We start from the raw sequence: 16063 nt of genomic DNA on the forward strand, positions 1-16063 counted from the left end.
AACATGGCAATGAGATTTGCATGTGAACTGTAGGAGATTAGCTCCCTTCTATTCATGGCCACCCAGGGTGTCCAGGGATGAGGAATGGGGTGCACTTGCTCCCAGTGGTGACTGCCCTTTGAGGCAGGCTGCCTTCTTGCACACAGGATGCAGGAAGACATAGTGACTGGACCCACTCCTTAGAGAATGGTCATTTCTATTGATCATAGAGCTTGGCTTTCCAGCCAGAAACCAGGCTGTGTTCTTGGAACCATGTGTTCCCAGCCAGACATTCAAAACATCTGGAGGCATGAGACATATTACAGAACATCCGTATGGGTACTGAATAGTACTTGAGTCTAGATAAGTAACTACTTAAGTGTATGTCGTATCTCCGCAGTAGATGTAGATACTCATGTATTGAATAAAACGCATAGTCAGGGGCCCCTGGGTGGCTCAGTCTGTTGAGCGTCCGACTTCGGCTCAGGTCATGATCTCACGGCTCGTTGAGTTTGAGCCCCACGTCAGGCTCTGTGCTGACAATTCAGAGCCTGGAGTCTGCTTTGGATTCTGTGTCCCTCTCTCACTCTGCCCCTCCCTTGCTCATGCTCTGTCTCTGTCTCTCTCTCAAGAATAAAACATTAAAAAATTTTTTTAAACGCAGAGTCATTTAAAATCTTTACCTAAATCACAACTATGTAAGTTAAAAAATATAAATGGATAGAGTATTATAAGAGTATAATTATGAACATGTGAGAATTCAGGATGTATGTATGCATATGCTTGTGTGTGTGTGTGTGTGTGTGTGTGTGTGTGTGTGTAGAAAGAGAGAGTTTATGTTAGTAAGTTGTTTGTTTTGTTTGTTTTGTCACAAAACATGGGAGCAAGTATTCTAAAATTTGTCACATGTAAAATTGAGAGCATTCTATAAACACCAAGTAAAATGCCTAAAATGGTGCACAGGTCTACAAGTATGGAGGTAATAGGGAGGGAGTGAAAGAATGTATATAAAATGTGTTAATTGTGCTGTTTGTCGGTAGTGAGTATGTGATGAATTTCAATTATTATCATTATCTGTGGCTGTTATGGGTAAGTAAGGAGCTGGGAAAAGCTCTTTTATTAACTGGCTAGTAAACAAACCATTTCCAGACTAAAATTAAGCAGTGGTGGTTATTTCCTTTTCTTGCTGCCATAACACTTTGTTTATACTTTATTGCATCACATCACATTCTATTGCAATCATTTATTGGTAGGGCTCTCTTTCCCATTAGACCATAGGCTCTTTGATAGAAAGATTTCTATCCTATTATCTTTGCATCCCTAACACATAGCGCTGTACCCAGCACACATACGAGCTAAACACATTTTGAATGCATGCAAAATAGAATCTCATAACACGACCTAGAACTAATACATAGAGGGGAAGGTTAGAGGCATAATAGTTCCTAGGGCTAGCAAATTTCTATGTGAAGAGTTACAAGAGAGTGTAGGAAGAAACAGTCAAAATTTTGAAATGGTAGGGAGAGTGACCCTTTAATGGTGGGGAACAAGAGCTCTTTAATCTCTTAAAATGAAATCTAACAATGTTATTTGTGACACCAGAAATAACAACAGTAGTAGTGTGTTTATGTTTTATAGAATTCTTTCACAAGAATGATGCAACATGAGACTCATTAATTTTTCTTATTTTGTGCATTAGGAAACTAAATCTTAAGAAAAGGTGTTTGATTTGATTAAGGTCATAAAACTAGAAATGGTAGAATTGGGAATCAAACTCAGATCTTATAACTTTAAGACCAATGGTCTTCAACAAGACATGGAATATACCAGGCGTTATGAGACACTTGTCAGTTATCATAGGAATGATCATGGCCTGGAATGACTAGGGCTGAATGTCATCTAGAAAATTCTATAACAACTTTGATGACCATTACATTAAATGGCACTATGGCAAAGTTGTGTGTGTGTGTGTGTGTGTGTGTGTGTGTGTGTGTTGTATGTACATATTTTAATATTCCACTTCTCAGATCTACTATGGGTACAGAGTATAGAGTGTTACCCTATTCTGAGAAATAGAAAGGGACGGATGAGTTTAAGTGACTTATTCCTTAAGGTAAACAATGACAATTATACCAACTGGCAAATAAAATATCAAAAAATGGCTTCAGGGGTGCCTGGCTGGCTTAGAGGGTAGAACATGTGACTCTTGGTTTCAGGGTTGTGAGTTCAAGCCCCACATTGCACCTAGAGCTTACTTAAAAAAAAAATGAAGAAAGAAAGAAATGGCTTCAAACAAACTCTAACTGATGGGCCAGTTCATGTGTATTAAAGCTGCCATGGGCTGGTTCAAAAGAGAGAAGCTTTATTATGCTACCACTTATTCAAGACTTAAGACTCGAAGAAACTTTAATTATTCATGCCTAGATAATGCAGATAAAACTAAATGTAATTAAATGCCAACTGTTCTTTAAAGGAATTAGAAGCATAATTGAACTTCATATTTAACTAAAAGAGAGATGTTAGTTAAACAAACAGAACCCGAGCCCAGTTCTCTTATGCTCTCTCTCTAATTAGGTTCAGTCTTTTAACCCAGAGATTTCCACACAGGTCTCCATTTCAGGTACTCAGTAGATTGTATCTTCAGAGAAAATTTAAGAGTTTTCTGACTGACAAAATAAAGTAGGCTGGCAGTTAAAAAGAAAGTCACGTCTGGGTTCTGACAGGATTTCAGCTTTAGAAGACTCTCCCCAACCTTTGAATAAATGCCAGCCCTCCAAAAGCCATTCAACCTTTTTCTTTCTTTCTTTCATTTTCTTTTTCTTTTTTTTTTCTTTTTTTTCCTTTCCTGACTGCACGGAGACAAGCTAGCAATTAGAACGATGGCAAGGGGGAGGGAATAGGTCAAATTACACATGAAAGCAGTGAGGTTCACTTTTACCAACATCAGCCAAAGGTGGGCACTGACAAAAAAGCATAATCTAATAGAAATTAAGAGGAGTGATTTAAGACACGATTCGCCAAAGAGTGGGGATAGGTCTGGTGGGTTTTATGTAACAAATGTGGAGGCGCACAGCCAAGTGAAAACTGTTGGCTGATAAAAATTCTAACACTTGAACAATCAAGTGTAACATGGGGAACAAATTAATCCCAAATGGTCTGATTCTTAAACTCTTTGTTTAAAGGACACTTTGAAAGACATTTAAAAGACTTTAAAAAGTAATGAATTAATTCAAGAAAAATGAGATGAGCAATATTGATTCTAAAGAACAGAATTACAGTAAGAGAAAGAACATGCTGATAATTCATATGAGCTTACGTAGTTCATTTACTTGAAATGATATAGCTTCCCTTATTAGTTTTTGGCTTCCCTCTCCCATCAGCATACGTGAGAATATTTAACTATGAGTCTAGAACATTCTCCCCCATAGAAAGTCCACACACTGAATTTAAAACTTCCTTTATAAGGTATTTTGTCATTAAAAACCCAACAGCGACGAGACAAACAAGTCGACAGCTCTCACCATCTCCGGGGTCAACAATCTCCACCGTGGTCACTGCAGGGAATTCCAGAGCAGCCAGCACAGGCTCTGAGAGAACCACCTGGAAGGTCTCCGACTGCTCGTGTTCTCCATCGCTCATGATCCGCACTCTCCAGGTGGCCCTGGTCTGGCCTGGGTTGAACTGCACTTGTTTCTGTGCTTTGCCCTTGAAGTCTTTGTCTTTTTCTGCAGTCCCATCTCTTGTGCCGATACCTTCACAAAAACATGGTATCATTCTCTTAGCTTCATTTTAAATTGGATTATTGAAGTTTGCCTTGTCGTTAACCTTTTGTGTGTTATTTATTCTGCCTGCCACTACGTCCAGCTTTGATTCCATGAGGTGGACGATTGGGGTACAGGTGCCACAGTAAAAGGGTTCTACTGTAGGTATTGGGGGTTCATGATTCTGTTCTATTCTTACCTCATGATGGTTTTGCTATATATTCTTTGAACTGTGTTTGTGTTAGAACCTCTTGTAAAGCAAGGCTCAGTAAATTAATATTCATGTTGCAAATATTCTTATTCCTACAGTTCATTCAGTCTTAAAAGCTCTTCACTTTTTTAATTTTTTTTAATGTTTGTTTATTTTTTAGAGAGAGACAGACAGAGCATGAGTGGGGGAGAGGCAGAAAGAGAGAGGGAGACACAGAATCCGAAGCAGGCTCTAGACTCTGAGCTGTCCGCACAGAGCCTGATGCGGGGCTCGAACTCATGAACTGCAAGATCATGGCCTGAACCAAAGTCAGATGCTTAACCTACTGAGGCACCCAGGTGCCCCAAAAAACTCTTCACTTTTACTTTTACATGTGTTATACTGCATGTGCCATATGATAAAAACATAAGAAAAATTCTCTAACTAGAAAATAAGGAACTCTGTGAGTCAAGAATTCTTTGATAATCAAAGTTGTAAATGGCCAATAATAAAAAAAATTACAATATTCTCTCCACATTTACTGGGACTAAGATCCTTAAAAGAATATAATTCAGTGATTGTCAATATGACCACATCCAGGTGTTTGTGTGTGTGTGTGTGTGTGTGTGTGTTTAACACTTCAGAATTCCATGAAACCATGTGAACAGAATTGGAGAGCTAAATATATGTGATTGCTATGAGCAGTATGTTGGGCTCACTCTGATGGTTCAACTCAAGGTCAATTGCAGTTAGCTGGGAAGGCTGAAGGACCTCTGAGTCTCTCACTACATTACAAGAGGATCTTCACCATCACGATATCATGTTCTCAAGTCACACGTTATCAATAAACAGTCAACAGTTAACAAATCCAATGTCATCGAAAAATTATAAATTGTAGTTCGTACTTGTTCCACTTTGTACTTGTACTAGTATATCCTTAAGTGCTGAATCAAAACCTCTTAATGAGCCATGTTAATAGAATAATTTTCAGATAGGGGTATCTGGGTGGCTCAGTCAGTTAAGCGTCTGACTTTGGCTCAGGTCATGATCTCATGGTTGTGAGTTTGAGCCTCGTGTTGGTCTCTGCACCAGTAGCTTGGAGTCTGGAGTCGCCTTCAGATTCTGTGTCTCCTTCTCTCTCTGTTTCTCCCCTGTCCCCTGTTCATGCTCTCTCTCTCTCTCTCTCTCTCAAAAAAACATTAGAAAGAATAATTTTCAAGTAAATTTCTTTAAATATTGGCATTTTGAGAAAAATTTGTAGGAAAGACAGCTTTAAAGGGGGGGAAATAAAATCTTGTGACTATTAGAATTAAGCCTGAAAATAAAGTGTTTGTAGCATTTCTTATTTAATTGAAAAAATTACCTTATTTTTAAATAATGGTGCTTACATCAGATGAATCTGAATATTTTCATCTGTTAGTTTCATCTTAAAATGACAACGAAAATAAATATTTCATTAAAATATTTTTGTCTTGGGGCCCCTGGGTGGCTCAGTCGGTTAAGCGTCTGACTTTAGTTCAGGTCATGATCTCACGGTTCCTGGGTTTGAGCCCTGCATCGGGCTCTGTGCTGACAGTTCGGAGCCTGGAGCCTGCTTCAGATTCTGTGTCTCCCTCTCTCTGCCCCTCCCCTGCTTTGTTTCTCTCTGTCTCTCAAAGATAAATAAATGTTAAAAAAAAATTTTTAATAAAATATTTTTGTCTTATAGCTCTCAGAAGCAACTGAGATAAAAATATCTCATTTTTTTCAATAGTAGGTAAAACATGATTTTTTAATATCAGGAGGAAAAAGGGCACAGAACCAGGCATTCCAGCACTACGTATCCTGTTGAATGTTGCAGACTTCCCGTTAGCTCTTTGGTTCCTAATGCACACAGACAGGTTGTCAACACCTCTTGGGTCTGCCGTGATTCACTGTCGAGGTAATGGATGATGAGAGGAATCATTCTCTATGAGGTTCCAGCACACATGCTGCTCATTGACCCATCTATCCACAGTGGCATGGGCCAGCAGAAGAATTTGCTATTTGCTCTCTGATAACCACTTTTGTTTTGTTTCGCCAACAATGCATTATTTTCTTAGAGATTCAAAAGGCAGTTTAAAAATAAAAAGGAATGAGTATAGGGCCGCTCAGTCAGTTAAGCGTCCAACTCTTAACCAGAGTCTTAACCATAGTCTTAACCAGACTCTTGATTTCAGCTCAGGTCATGATCTCACTGTTCGTGGGTTCAAGCCCCGCATCGACCTCCGCACTGATAGTGTGGAGCCTGCTTAGGATTCTCTCTCTCCTTCTCTCTCTGTCCCTCTCCCATGTGCACTCTCTCTCTCAAAAGTAAATAAAAGAATATTTAAAAAAAGGAATGAGTATAATACAAGGAATGTCCACTAGTTCCAACTAGTCATCCTTACTAAGTGATAATCAAGTTATCCAACCTGATAAAATGTAGACTGTCATACCAAATTTCATGGTTGCTGCTAAAAACACATATAATTTTTTTAGATGGACTTTATAAAGTATTTCTGATTGGATGTAAATTATAAATAGGCAAGATCGTTGACTTGCCAAGCAAAGAGGAATGGATTTCTATTTTGTGAAAAAAGACTTATGCTTCTCAAACATGAGGTAAAATTAAGAAGGACGTGTCATATTTTTAGAGGGTAAAATAAGACTTAGATGGAATACTAAACTTGCTTTGGGTCAAAAATAAAGATTTCCTTTCTATAATTAACACACAGTACCTACTCTGAGTGTAGTGTTAGTCTATCCTGGTACAGGATACAGTTGCTTACTATCCATGGACCAGCAGCATAAACAACATCTGAAAGCTTGTTAGAAATGCAGAATTCCAGGCCTTACCCCAGACCCACTGAATCAGAATCAACATTTTAGCAGGATCCAGGTAAATCTTAGATGCATTAAACCTGAGGGTAGGTGGACACATACTAAATATTTCATACCTCCATAGGGCCCTTTACATAGGTGCCCATTTTTTAAAAAATTAAAGAAAAAAAATTTTTAATGTTTTTATTTTTGAGACAGAGAGAGACAGAGCATGAGCAGGGGAGGGGCAGTGAGAGAGGGAGACACAGAATCTGAAGCAGGCTCCAGGCTCTGAGCTGTCAGCACAGAGCCTGACGCGGGGCTTGAACTCATGGACTGTGAGATCATGACCTGAGCCAAAGTTGGACGCTTAACCGACTGAGCCACCCAGGCCCCCCTAAAAAATTTTTTTTTAATGGTTATTTATTTTTGAGAGAGGGAGAGAGACAGAGTATGAGTGGGGAGGGGCAGAGAGAGAGAGAGGGAGACACAGAATTGAAGCAGGATCCAGGCTCTGAGCTGTCAGCACAGAGCCCGACGCGGAGCTTGAACTCAAGAACCACGAGATCATGACCTGAGCTGAAGTTGGACGCTTAACCGACAGAGCCACCCAGGCGCCCCCTAGGTGCCCATTTTAACAAAGGATGAAGAAATGGTGTGTAGACTGTGGAGGACACAGATTAGTCCAAGCTTTAATCTAACATGGTAGATGAGACAGCAAAGTACACACAACGTTCAAAACATGCTCTTAATTTGAGATACAAATATTCAGCTGGTAAATCATACCTATTATAAATAACATTATTAGATGGGGCAAAAAATTCTAGAAATCAAAAAGCTTATAAATTGGGCTTAAGTTTATGCTTTTATTTTTTCAAAGAGAACTAATTATTAGACAAACCATATGCCTTTGATTTACTAAGCAAAACCACAATTGCAGCTCTTCCTCTGGTGTGGAAAAATGGCATGGAGGGTAAGCAAGGCACTTTTGGAATGAGAGAACAGATCATATCCTACCTTGGCCACGTAGTGGCCATAGGACCACAGGCAGGTTATGAACTTCCTCTGTTATGGGGGATTTCAGAAGCACCATAGTGTGGTAGTTAAGAAAGTTACCCCTGGGGCCAAATCTCAGCTCTGCTCCTTAGTAGCTTTGGGAGGATGACAACCTCTCTGTTTCTTTACCTGCATCATGGGGGATATAATGACACTCCTCTCACATGGTTGACTATGTAAGGTATTGGGAACTGGGGCTGGCACATAAGAAGAACTCAATACATTTTAGCCATCATTACTGTCACTTCATAGTCCAGTATGTAACACAGTGGCCGGCACTGAGTAAGCCACTCAAGAAAATGTGAGGTTGAATTAGCGAGTAAAGTAAGTCGTAAGGAGAAAAAGACTAAGGTAACGTACTTAGTGTGCCTAACGAAGTATCTTTTATTTAGTAAATTCACAATAGCTGGTAGCAGTAAGATCTTTGAAATTCCAATACTCTTATGAAATGCAAACACATATTTAATTTGTTAATGGATTATACTGGTTATAAAATTAATAATCATCTCTGAGAAAACACTTATATAAATTTCATGTGATCCATGGCCTCCTAACTATGCTCCTGAACTTAAGTGATAGTCTGCCTCTAGATATCATGCAAATGATCTAATTCTAGAAGCTTGTGAGTGACAGTGGAGGTTTCAGGAAACAGTAACATGAAACACATTCATTGTAGAACTTCTTCCAGGCTTCCCTCCTCTTTAATCTGACTTCCATTCTCCCTCCCAGCTTGAAGTCTATTATCTCTTCAATGATTGATGGGTGTGGGCCACACACAGAAGTCTTTCCAACTTCCTATCTCCCCAGGTTACTAAGTAACGTGTGAGGTTAACCAAGTAGAGCTAAAGAACCTTTGTAGAATGGCTGGTGCTCATCTCCACATGCAGGAAATCATAGTTCGCTGAAAAAATAATGCTAGGAGAAAAAAAGAGCCCTTGTTTGACATTTTAGGATTCGGCTTTAAAAAAGAAAAGGAAGAGAAAAATGAGAAAAGATAGCTTTAAAAAATCTTTCAACCATTAACTTTCCCATTACTTTCAGTGGAAGTGAGTAATTAAACATACCCACCAGGAATTCTGGCAAAATGCAAATAGATGAAGGCATCCTTAAGAATTGCTGAGGTTCTCTGTGTCTCAGTTATTATTTCCCGCATACTTTCAAGCACAAAGTCCAGTTAAGGCTAATCTCTCACGGACAATAAGTAAGACAGGATCAGATTCCTGATCTGCAGAGCACGCGTGTGTGTGCAAAGAAAACATGCTTCCAAAGAGAGAGAGCACCAAGAGCATTCACTAAGCTTTAGAAGGTTAGACAAAGAGAGTGTAAATGGCAGCCAAGAGGAGGCATGTGCAAATCAAGACGGAAGCAGAGCAAAACATGAAAAAAAAAAGGGGGGGGGGGTGGCGCCTGGGTGGCTCAGTCGTTTGAGCATCTGACTTCGGCTCAGGTCATGATCTCACGATCTGTGAGTTCGAGCCCCGTGTCGGGCTCTGTGCTAACAGCTGAGCCTGGAGCCTGTTTTGGATTCTGTGTCTCCCTCTCTCTCTGCCCCTCCCCCGCTCATGCGCGCGCTCTCTCTCTCTCTCTCTCTCTCTCTCTCTCTCTCTGTCAAAAATAAATAAACATTAAAAAAAATTTTAAAAAAAGACGGAAGCAGAGCAGCACAAGGTCCGCAGGTGGACCAGCTACCCTGGAGCCAATAACCTGACGGGGTCAGCAGAGAGTGGTGTGAAAATCTCTCTTACATGCTTAAAAAACAAAAAGCACTTAAAATTTTTTTTTAATGTTTATTTATTTTTGAGAGACAGAGAGAGAGAGAGAGAGTATGAGCAGGGGAGGGGCAGAGAGAGGGAGACAGAGGATCCAAAGCGGGCTCTGCAGTGATAGCAGAGAGTTGAATACAGGGCTCAAACTCACGGCGCATGAGATCATGACCTGAAGCCAGACACTCAACCGACAAAGCCACCCAGGTGCCCCCAAAACAAAAAGCACTTTAAAAATAAGGAGTAATTAATACCCAGCATCCAAATATCAGGGGGGAGCCTGGTGGGGGCAGATTGTGGCTGTGGCAAAGGTATTGTATGTGGTATGTGTGTGTACGTGTGTGTGTGTGTGTGTGTGTATAGGGATCTACTCTTTAATGCTTTTTGAATTTCATGGGCCAGTAAAATTTCAAGTAATTGTTTTGCAGACAAACACAGGATTAGCAAGCTTTTATTTTTTATTGCCAACATTTTCCTAGATTCCTATCTTAGCCGATATTCTCACTCAGTGAAAGCTCTTTTACCTCATGAAAATTCTATCAGCCTAGATGTTATATGTTAGCTTGAACTGGACTTGTAAAAAGGCTTTAGTCTTTGCTTTTGACTTCCAGTTTTATTTAAAAGAGTAAAGCAGCAGAAAATGATTAGTATTTAACGCTTGAGCATTGGTTCTGAAGAAAAGTCACAATGTGCATCTTTTAAGTAGAGCTTTTATGTAGAGTTGGGGTTCATGGACTTTTTGTGACCTACCAGAGCATTCAAATGCAACAAATAGTAAATTACACGTCAATGTCTAATAGATTACTGAATAGTTTTTCACCCCTTATTATTAAAGTTGCCCTCCTATATGTTTTACACTGGCATTTCTGCAGAGTTTTATATTATGGTTAGATTACACATTCCCCTAAACCTCTTCTAAGGTCTATTGACATTTAAAAAATTTTAACCTATGAGCGATTACCGCCATTTTTATGAAGTTATTTATATCAGAGAAAGATCATATGTAGGTAGAAGGTTTGAAGAGGTATATATATATTCGGTTACACATTTCCTATTTTTATAGCCTTTTGTCTCTATGATTTAGCTTTGACACAAAACTCTTGGCATGTTTCTGAAGCAGTCAAAGAACCTTTAAATGTCAACATCTCCTTAAACTTTAAAACTAGAGCAGTAAACTAAACATATTTTAATCATTGTAAAATTATGGACATTTGCTAGGAACAAAGGGGGATTTTGGAACAGAAATGTCGATTAAACTTACTTATAAATGAAGTCTCTCCCAAGTAACCTCTGCGTTTAAGAACGACATCTAGAAATTTGGAATCCTCATTGATCAGGTAATATTCCTTTTCAAACGAGATCCATGCCCAATTCAGACGAAAATGCTGTTTGGTTAATTTGTTTCCGCCTAGAAAACAAAAATTTAAAGCCCCCAAATTAGTGCTTTCTTGAATGAATGGCCCTAAAATTTCCACAGAGTATTTGGATGATACAACATTAAGAATCATTATAGCCACTTGGTTTGACATGCAACTCCATAATACATACCTGGAGGACAGCTTACTGTTCAGCGATTGTTGTACAGAAATTCGATAGCTGACATCCTTCACAAAATCCCTTGATCTTTAGAAGGCAAAGTGGGTAATGGGGAAGAACCACACAACTACTAGCAGCAATTTTCTTTAAATGTACAACTATCCAAGTTGCAGGACGACCCACGTTCCACAAGGTGCCGCTGGAGAGCAAGTTTTCTTCTATAAAGAAGGCTTCAAGGCTCATTTGGATGTTAAAAACACACATACAACTTCACAAATACCTTTCTCTGGTTCACCGAGCAATTGGATGGAAGGCTTTAATTATAACCACTTAAGAAAAAACAAATATCCCTTCTCCGCCTCCCTTCCCCACTATACTCCACTCCATTCTTTAGAGCAAACAGACAGCTCTTTTCATTGATTCCATTCTGTTCTCAAGATAAGGCTCTCTCCTCCTACCTCCCCACCAAAATGGAGCTGGCTGCCTATCAGGAGAAAACAAACTGTGTGTGATCTCTCTAATGTGAAAGCTGCTAGGCAAGGAAAATGAAAGGAGAAATGGTTATCAGCTGATCACTCTGCAGTATCCTTCCATTTCCTTTGATCTACACCAATTATTTCAGAGTAAAGTGAAGTTTATAAACAAAGGCATTGGTAATTTCTTTTAAGTCTTTCTGGAAGAGGGTGGAAAAAAGCCCAAGTAACAAACACAGCTAGAGGCACCATTTTAATTCTAATTTCTTCTTTTCTGAGTTCACGTAGAGAGAGCTACTCTAGAGAAGGAGAAACGAAACAGGAAAACATCATGATTTCAATAGACGGAGGGCAAAAAATCTGCACAAGGAGAAACATAGTGACTGAACAAGCACGTGAAAAAATGTCCATCTCTGCCAGAAATTTTTAAGAAGAAAAGTTGCAGTGACTTTGAGTTATCAACCAACATGTACCGAAGATGAAAGAGAAAATACCCAGTGCAGCAGAGATTATATAGGGAAATTGGTTTTGCTGTTTATTGCTGTTTGAATTGTAAATTAGCACGAGCCTTTCAGGCAACTACATGGCAAAATGCAGGCAAGAGACAAAAAGATGTTCGGTTGGTACCGTTTGATCTTGTAAGTCCTTCTGCGAATTTCTGCTTCAAGAGAAGCAAAAAGATATTTGTAAGGAATCCTTCATTTCAATATTTTCTATAATAGGCACCCAAACCAAAACAACTTTTGAGTTTTTGGGGTGCATCAAATCAATGAGATACTATTGGGCCACTGAACAATAAATGTGACCTTCTTAGTGGAAAACTTAAAACACCTAAAGACAGAAACACAAGGCGTTGAAGCTGTGAATGTCGTAGCTACGTAAAATGAGGCATCACAGATGTGGACCTCCTTCGTGTGTTACATGGACGGGACTATGGACCTTTCCATGTTTTGATTAATTTTTACAAATATAAATAGATCAGAGGGCAGGAAGTTCATCCATTTTGTCCTTAGGAACGTATCATGCCTACCATCTCCTCCACACGGTGCTGTCTTCGCGAGGAGGGCCCATGGCTGGGCCTGAAGTGTAAGGCCTACTTCGTCTTTCATCTGCTGTCTGACTTTCAACAAATTTCTTCCCTAGACCTCTGTTTCCTCATGTGGAAAGTCAAGGGAAGGTAATATTAATTAACGCCTGCGTCCGGCGTGAGAACGAAGGGTGATGACCCACGCAGGCGCGCGGCACGCTGTAGCGCATCGATTGCATCATGCCACAAAAGTTAGCTCGCCCGTCCCCCTGCCACACCGCGCATGCTCACATCCAGCCCACGCGCCCCCTGCCGGACTCCCGGTAATCCGCCCGAAGTCCCCTTGTGCCTGGCTCCCCTCTGCCTGGTTCCCGCCAGCTGCCGCAGGCGTCAAGGCAGGCAGGCCTTCCTTGCGGATTTCCAGTTTGGCCTTGACCTACCCTGTCTTATCCCTGGTGCACTCGCTCACTCCCAGATCCAGCCAAGAGCCCGCTGCCCCATGGATTTGCCAGCCTCAGCCACTCCTCCTGTCCCCTCTGTCCTCTGGCCTAAAATGATGGCCCATCATTCTTCTGCTCACATTTTCCACTCCTCGCAGGCTCCCTTAACCACCTCCTTCATGAAGCCTCTCCGGCGCCGACTCCAGCCTCTGATCTGGGTGTGATTCACTCACAGATTCCTCTGCGGTTTTGCACGTTAGCAGACATCCCCTCATCTTGCTTAATTGTACAAATTTAATAATTGTACTACATTATACTGATTTTTGTCGGGGAGTCAGAGTGGCCATTCATTCTTTTACTATTGCCAACCCTTGGTTTTATTGCCTTTAAAGATATTTAAAGATTTTTTAAGCTCTTGCGTTTGTGTTCTGTTACTTGGAACATTTCTCATAGAATGTAACAGATAAGACTAGAATAACATTTGATCACTTGCACTAACACATAAAACATTTCTGATCTTTCAACTAATTATTACAGGACAACATCTTTGTGCCACACTTCTCTCTTCCTTCTCATTTACATTGTGGCTCCATCACGGGCCAGATTTTATTCCAAACTTCTTGTACTTCTTGTCAGGCTCTACCAAGCCAATCCTTCTTCATCCTAACACCTCCAGCCTTCTATACAGAAACATCCAGGCACACTCAACTTCTCAGCATTTTCTGAACAAAGCCCGGGGGGGGGGGGTGCAGAGAGGGAGACACAGAATCTGAAGCAGGCTCCAGGCTCTGAGCTGTCAACACAGAGCCCGATGCAGGGCTCAGACTCACAAACTGTGAGATCATGATCTGAGCCGAAGTTGGACGCTTAACCGACTGAGCCACCCAGGAGCCCCAAACCCACAAAACCTTGAGATCGTGACCTGAGTGGAAACCAAGAGTCTGACACTTAACCAACTGAGCCACTTGGGTGCCCCACAGTAACTGTAATTATTTATTTGCATGCCTGTGTGTGTTTCTTCTAACTGTCTGACCTCCTCGGGACAGGTGCTGGTGAAATTCATCCTAGTCTCCAAGTTCCAAGTAGTGTCTGTAACACAATGAGGATTGAAGAAATCTGTGTCATAAGTATGATTTTTAGGACTAGAGTGGCTAATTTGTGACTCCTGCTTGTTTTATTCCTTTTTTGTTCATAACAGTTTTCAGCTTACACAAAGCACATACTTCATTTTTGACTTGTGACTAATAACACCTGACCTCTTTAGTAACTCTTGTGCTCAACAAATGAATTTTAGTTGACAGTTCTGAATATTTTATTCCTATCTCTTTCCCCTATATCCAAGAAGACATCACTAAACACAGTTTCTCTATTTCTCTAAATTTTTTGACACTTTTTAGCTAATTGTGAGATCTGATTCTAATCCTCTCCTTAAATATTCCAGAAAACATCACACTTCTAAATATTACATGTTTTAAGAATACTGAGTCAAGGAGGCCTTCCCTTCACACTCTGTATAAAACAGTGAGCCCTAGTGCAAACTGCAGCATGCTCTAGGCCCTTTATTCTGATTAATTTTTCTCCACAGTGCTTTCCATAACCTCATATCCTATATATGTCTACTTTTGTGTCTGTTCACTTGGTCTGTCCCGATTGCAACACATGATCCAGCCCATTTTGCTTAACTGTTACAGGAACACCTACTAAATGAATTAAGACACTCTAACGTCTCCGTTGAAAGAAATTCAGTAGCGCTTCACTTCTCAGGCAATATCAATGTCCTGCATAAATGTAACATAACTCTTTCAGTACCGAGTCTTTTTCTTATATTACAAAAAAAGGAATTGTTTTTAATAACGCCCTTTCTAAAATGTTCTGCATACTTCTATTCTTAAACACTGTGTAAAGGCTTTAAACGATTACCCATGAATGTGAATCGCTGGGATTTGTATTTATCTCAATGACACCTCCAGGGGTTATTGATGACTCCAGGCCCGTTTAACCCTTCCATTGCATTATGAAATAGCTTGGACGGTCTTAGGAATAGGTAACTTCATCTCTCCTTACAAATTTATAAAACTCATTATTGGGTTGGTGCTTATGTTCCGGAAAGATGAAGGTGCCAGGTTACTGGTTAATCAAGGGTTTCAGGTGACACACAGCTGAACAAGTTTGCCAGGATTTCATATGTCTGCGGCTTTGAGATTTTGTTTGAAATAAAATTCAGAAACAGTACCGAGAAACTTGGCTTTGCGAGACAGTGACATGCTCTAAGGTAATTGTTTTAGATGCTTAGCTTTCACTCTAAATCTGGGCTTTCTAAGTAGGTATCTTGCTAGAGAATAGGAAGTTAAGTGTATAAAGCTTAATGCTGAATAAATTAAATGCTACATAACCTCTGATTTTTTGTACATATGAATCCTACTGCATTTTGGAATTTGTAAAATCTTAGGCACTACTCATGCAGGAGAGGTACAGGGATCTGAGGAACTAAGCTGCCGTTTACTGTAATTCTTTTTATTAAAACTGACCTTGCACAATTGAACTCTGTATTTCATCTAAAGAATGAAAAGACCCAACATATATTCATTCATCACCTGCCACATAAACTCCTCTAGCACCTTACTCTATGGGAAATAAGTGTTAATACTTTTAATACCAATAGCTGCAGCTTACTGAATGTGAAATTAACTTAAACTGACAATTTTTCACTTCAATTTCACTTATTACTTATTTTATGATTTAATTTTACTTTTATTTCTGATTTTAATTTATTATTTTGCTACTTATTTCAGTTCCTAAAACAGACTCTGTCATCTGTGATGCACAAAGAATGAGTCTCAGCGTGTCACTGGAGACAAGCTAAAGTTCCTAACTGTGTCATAAATCCATACAACAGGTGCCTGCCAGCTGATAACCACACTCCCATAGGCTTTGTCCCCAAACCCTGACACTAAAGCCATTAAGGGTTTGATGAAAAGACCTCTTTTGAACCTTTCCAGCTGGTCTTTAGGGTTCTTC

At 40.0% G+C, this 16063-nt stretch overlaps 1 protein-coding gene across 2 annotated transcripts in view; it reads right to left on the bottom strand.

The window, feature by feature from the left end:
* Positions 1 to 16063, bottom strand: part of FREM2 (FRAS1 related extracellular matrix 2) — a 168481-nt gene that overhangs the window by 84935 nt on the left and 67483 nt on the right. For both annotated transcript variants that reach the window (XM_078434122.2, XM_078434125.2), the window contains exons 3-4: positions 10831 to 10977; positions 3501 to 3731 (exon numbers count right to left, since the gene is read on the bottom strand). In XM_078434122.2, the coding sequence (XP_078290248.2) occupies positions 3501 to 3731; positions 10831 to 10977 (378 nt within the window). The remainder of the gene's footprint in view (positions 1 to 3500; positions 3732 to 10830; positions 10978 to 16063) is intronic.

This window comes from Panthera onca, chromosome A1 (assembly GCF_046562875.1).
Source record: "Panthera onca isolate mPanOnc1 chromosome A1, mPanOnc1 haplotype 2, whole genome shotgun sequence".
NCBI classification, from domain to species: Eukaryota; Metazoa; Chordata; class Mammalia; order Carnivora; family Felidae; genus Panthera; species Panthera onca.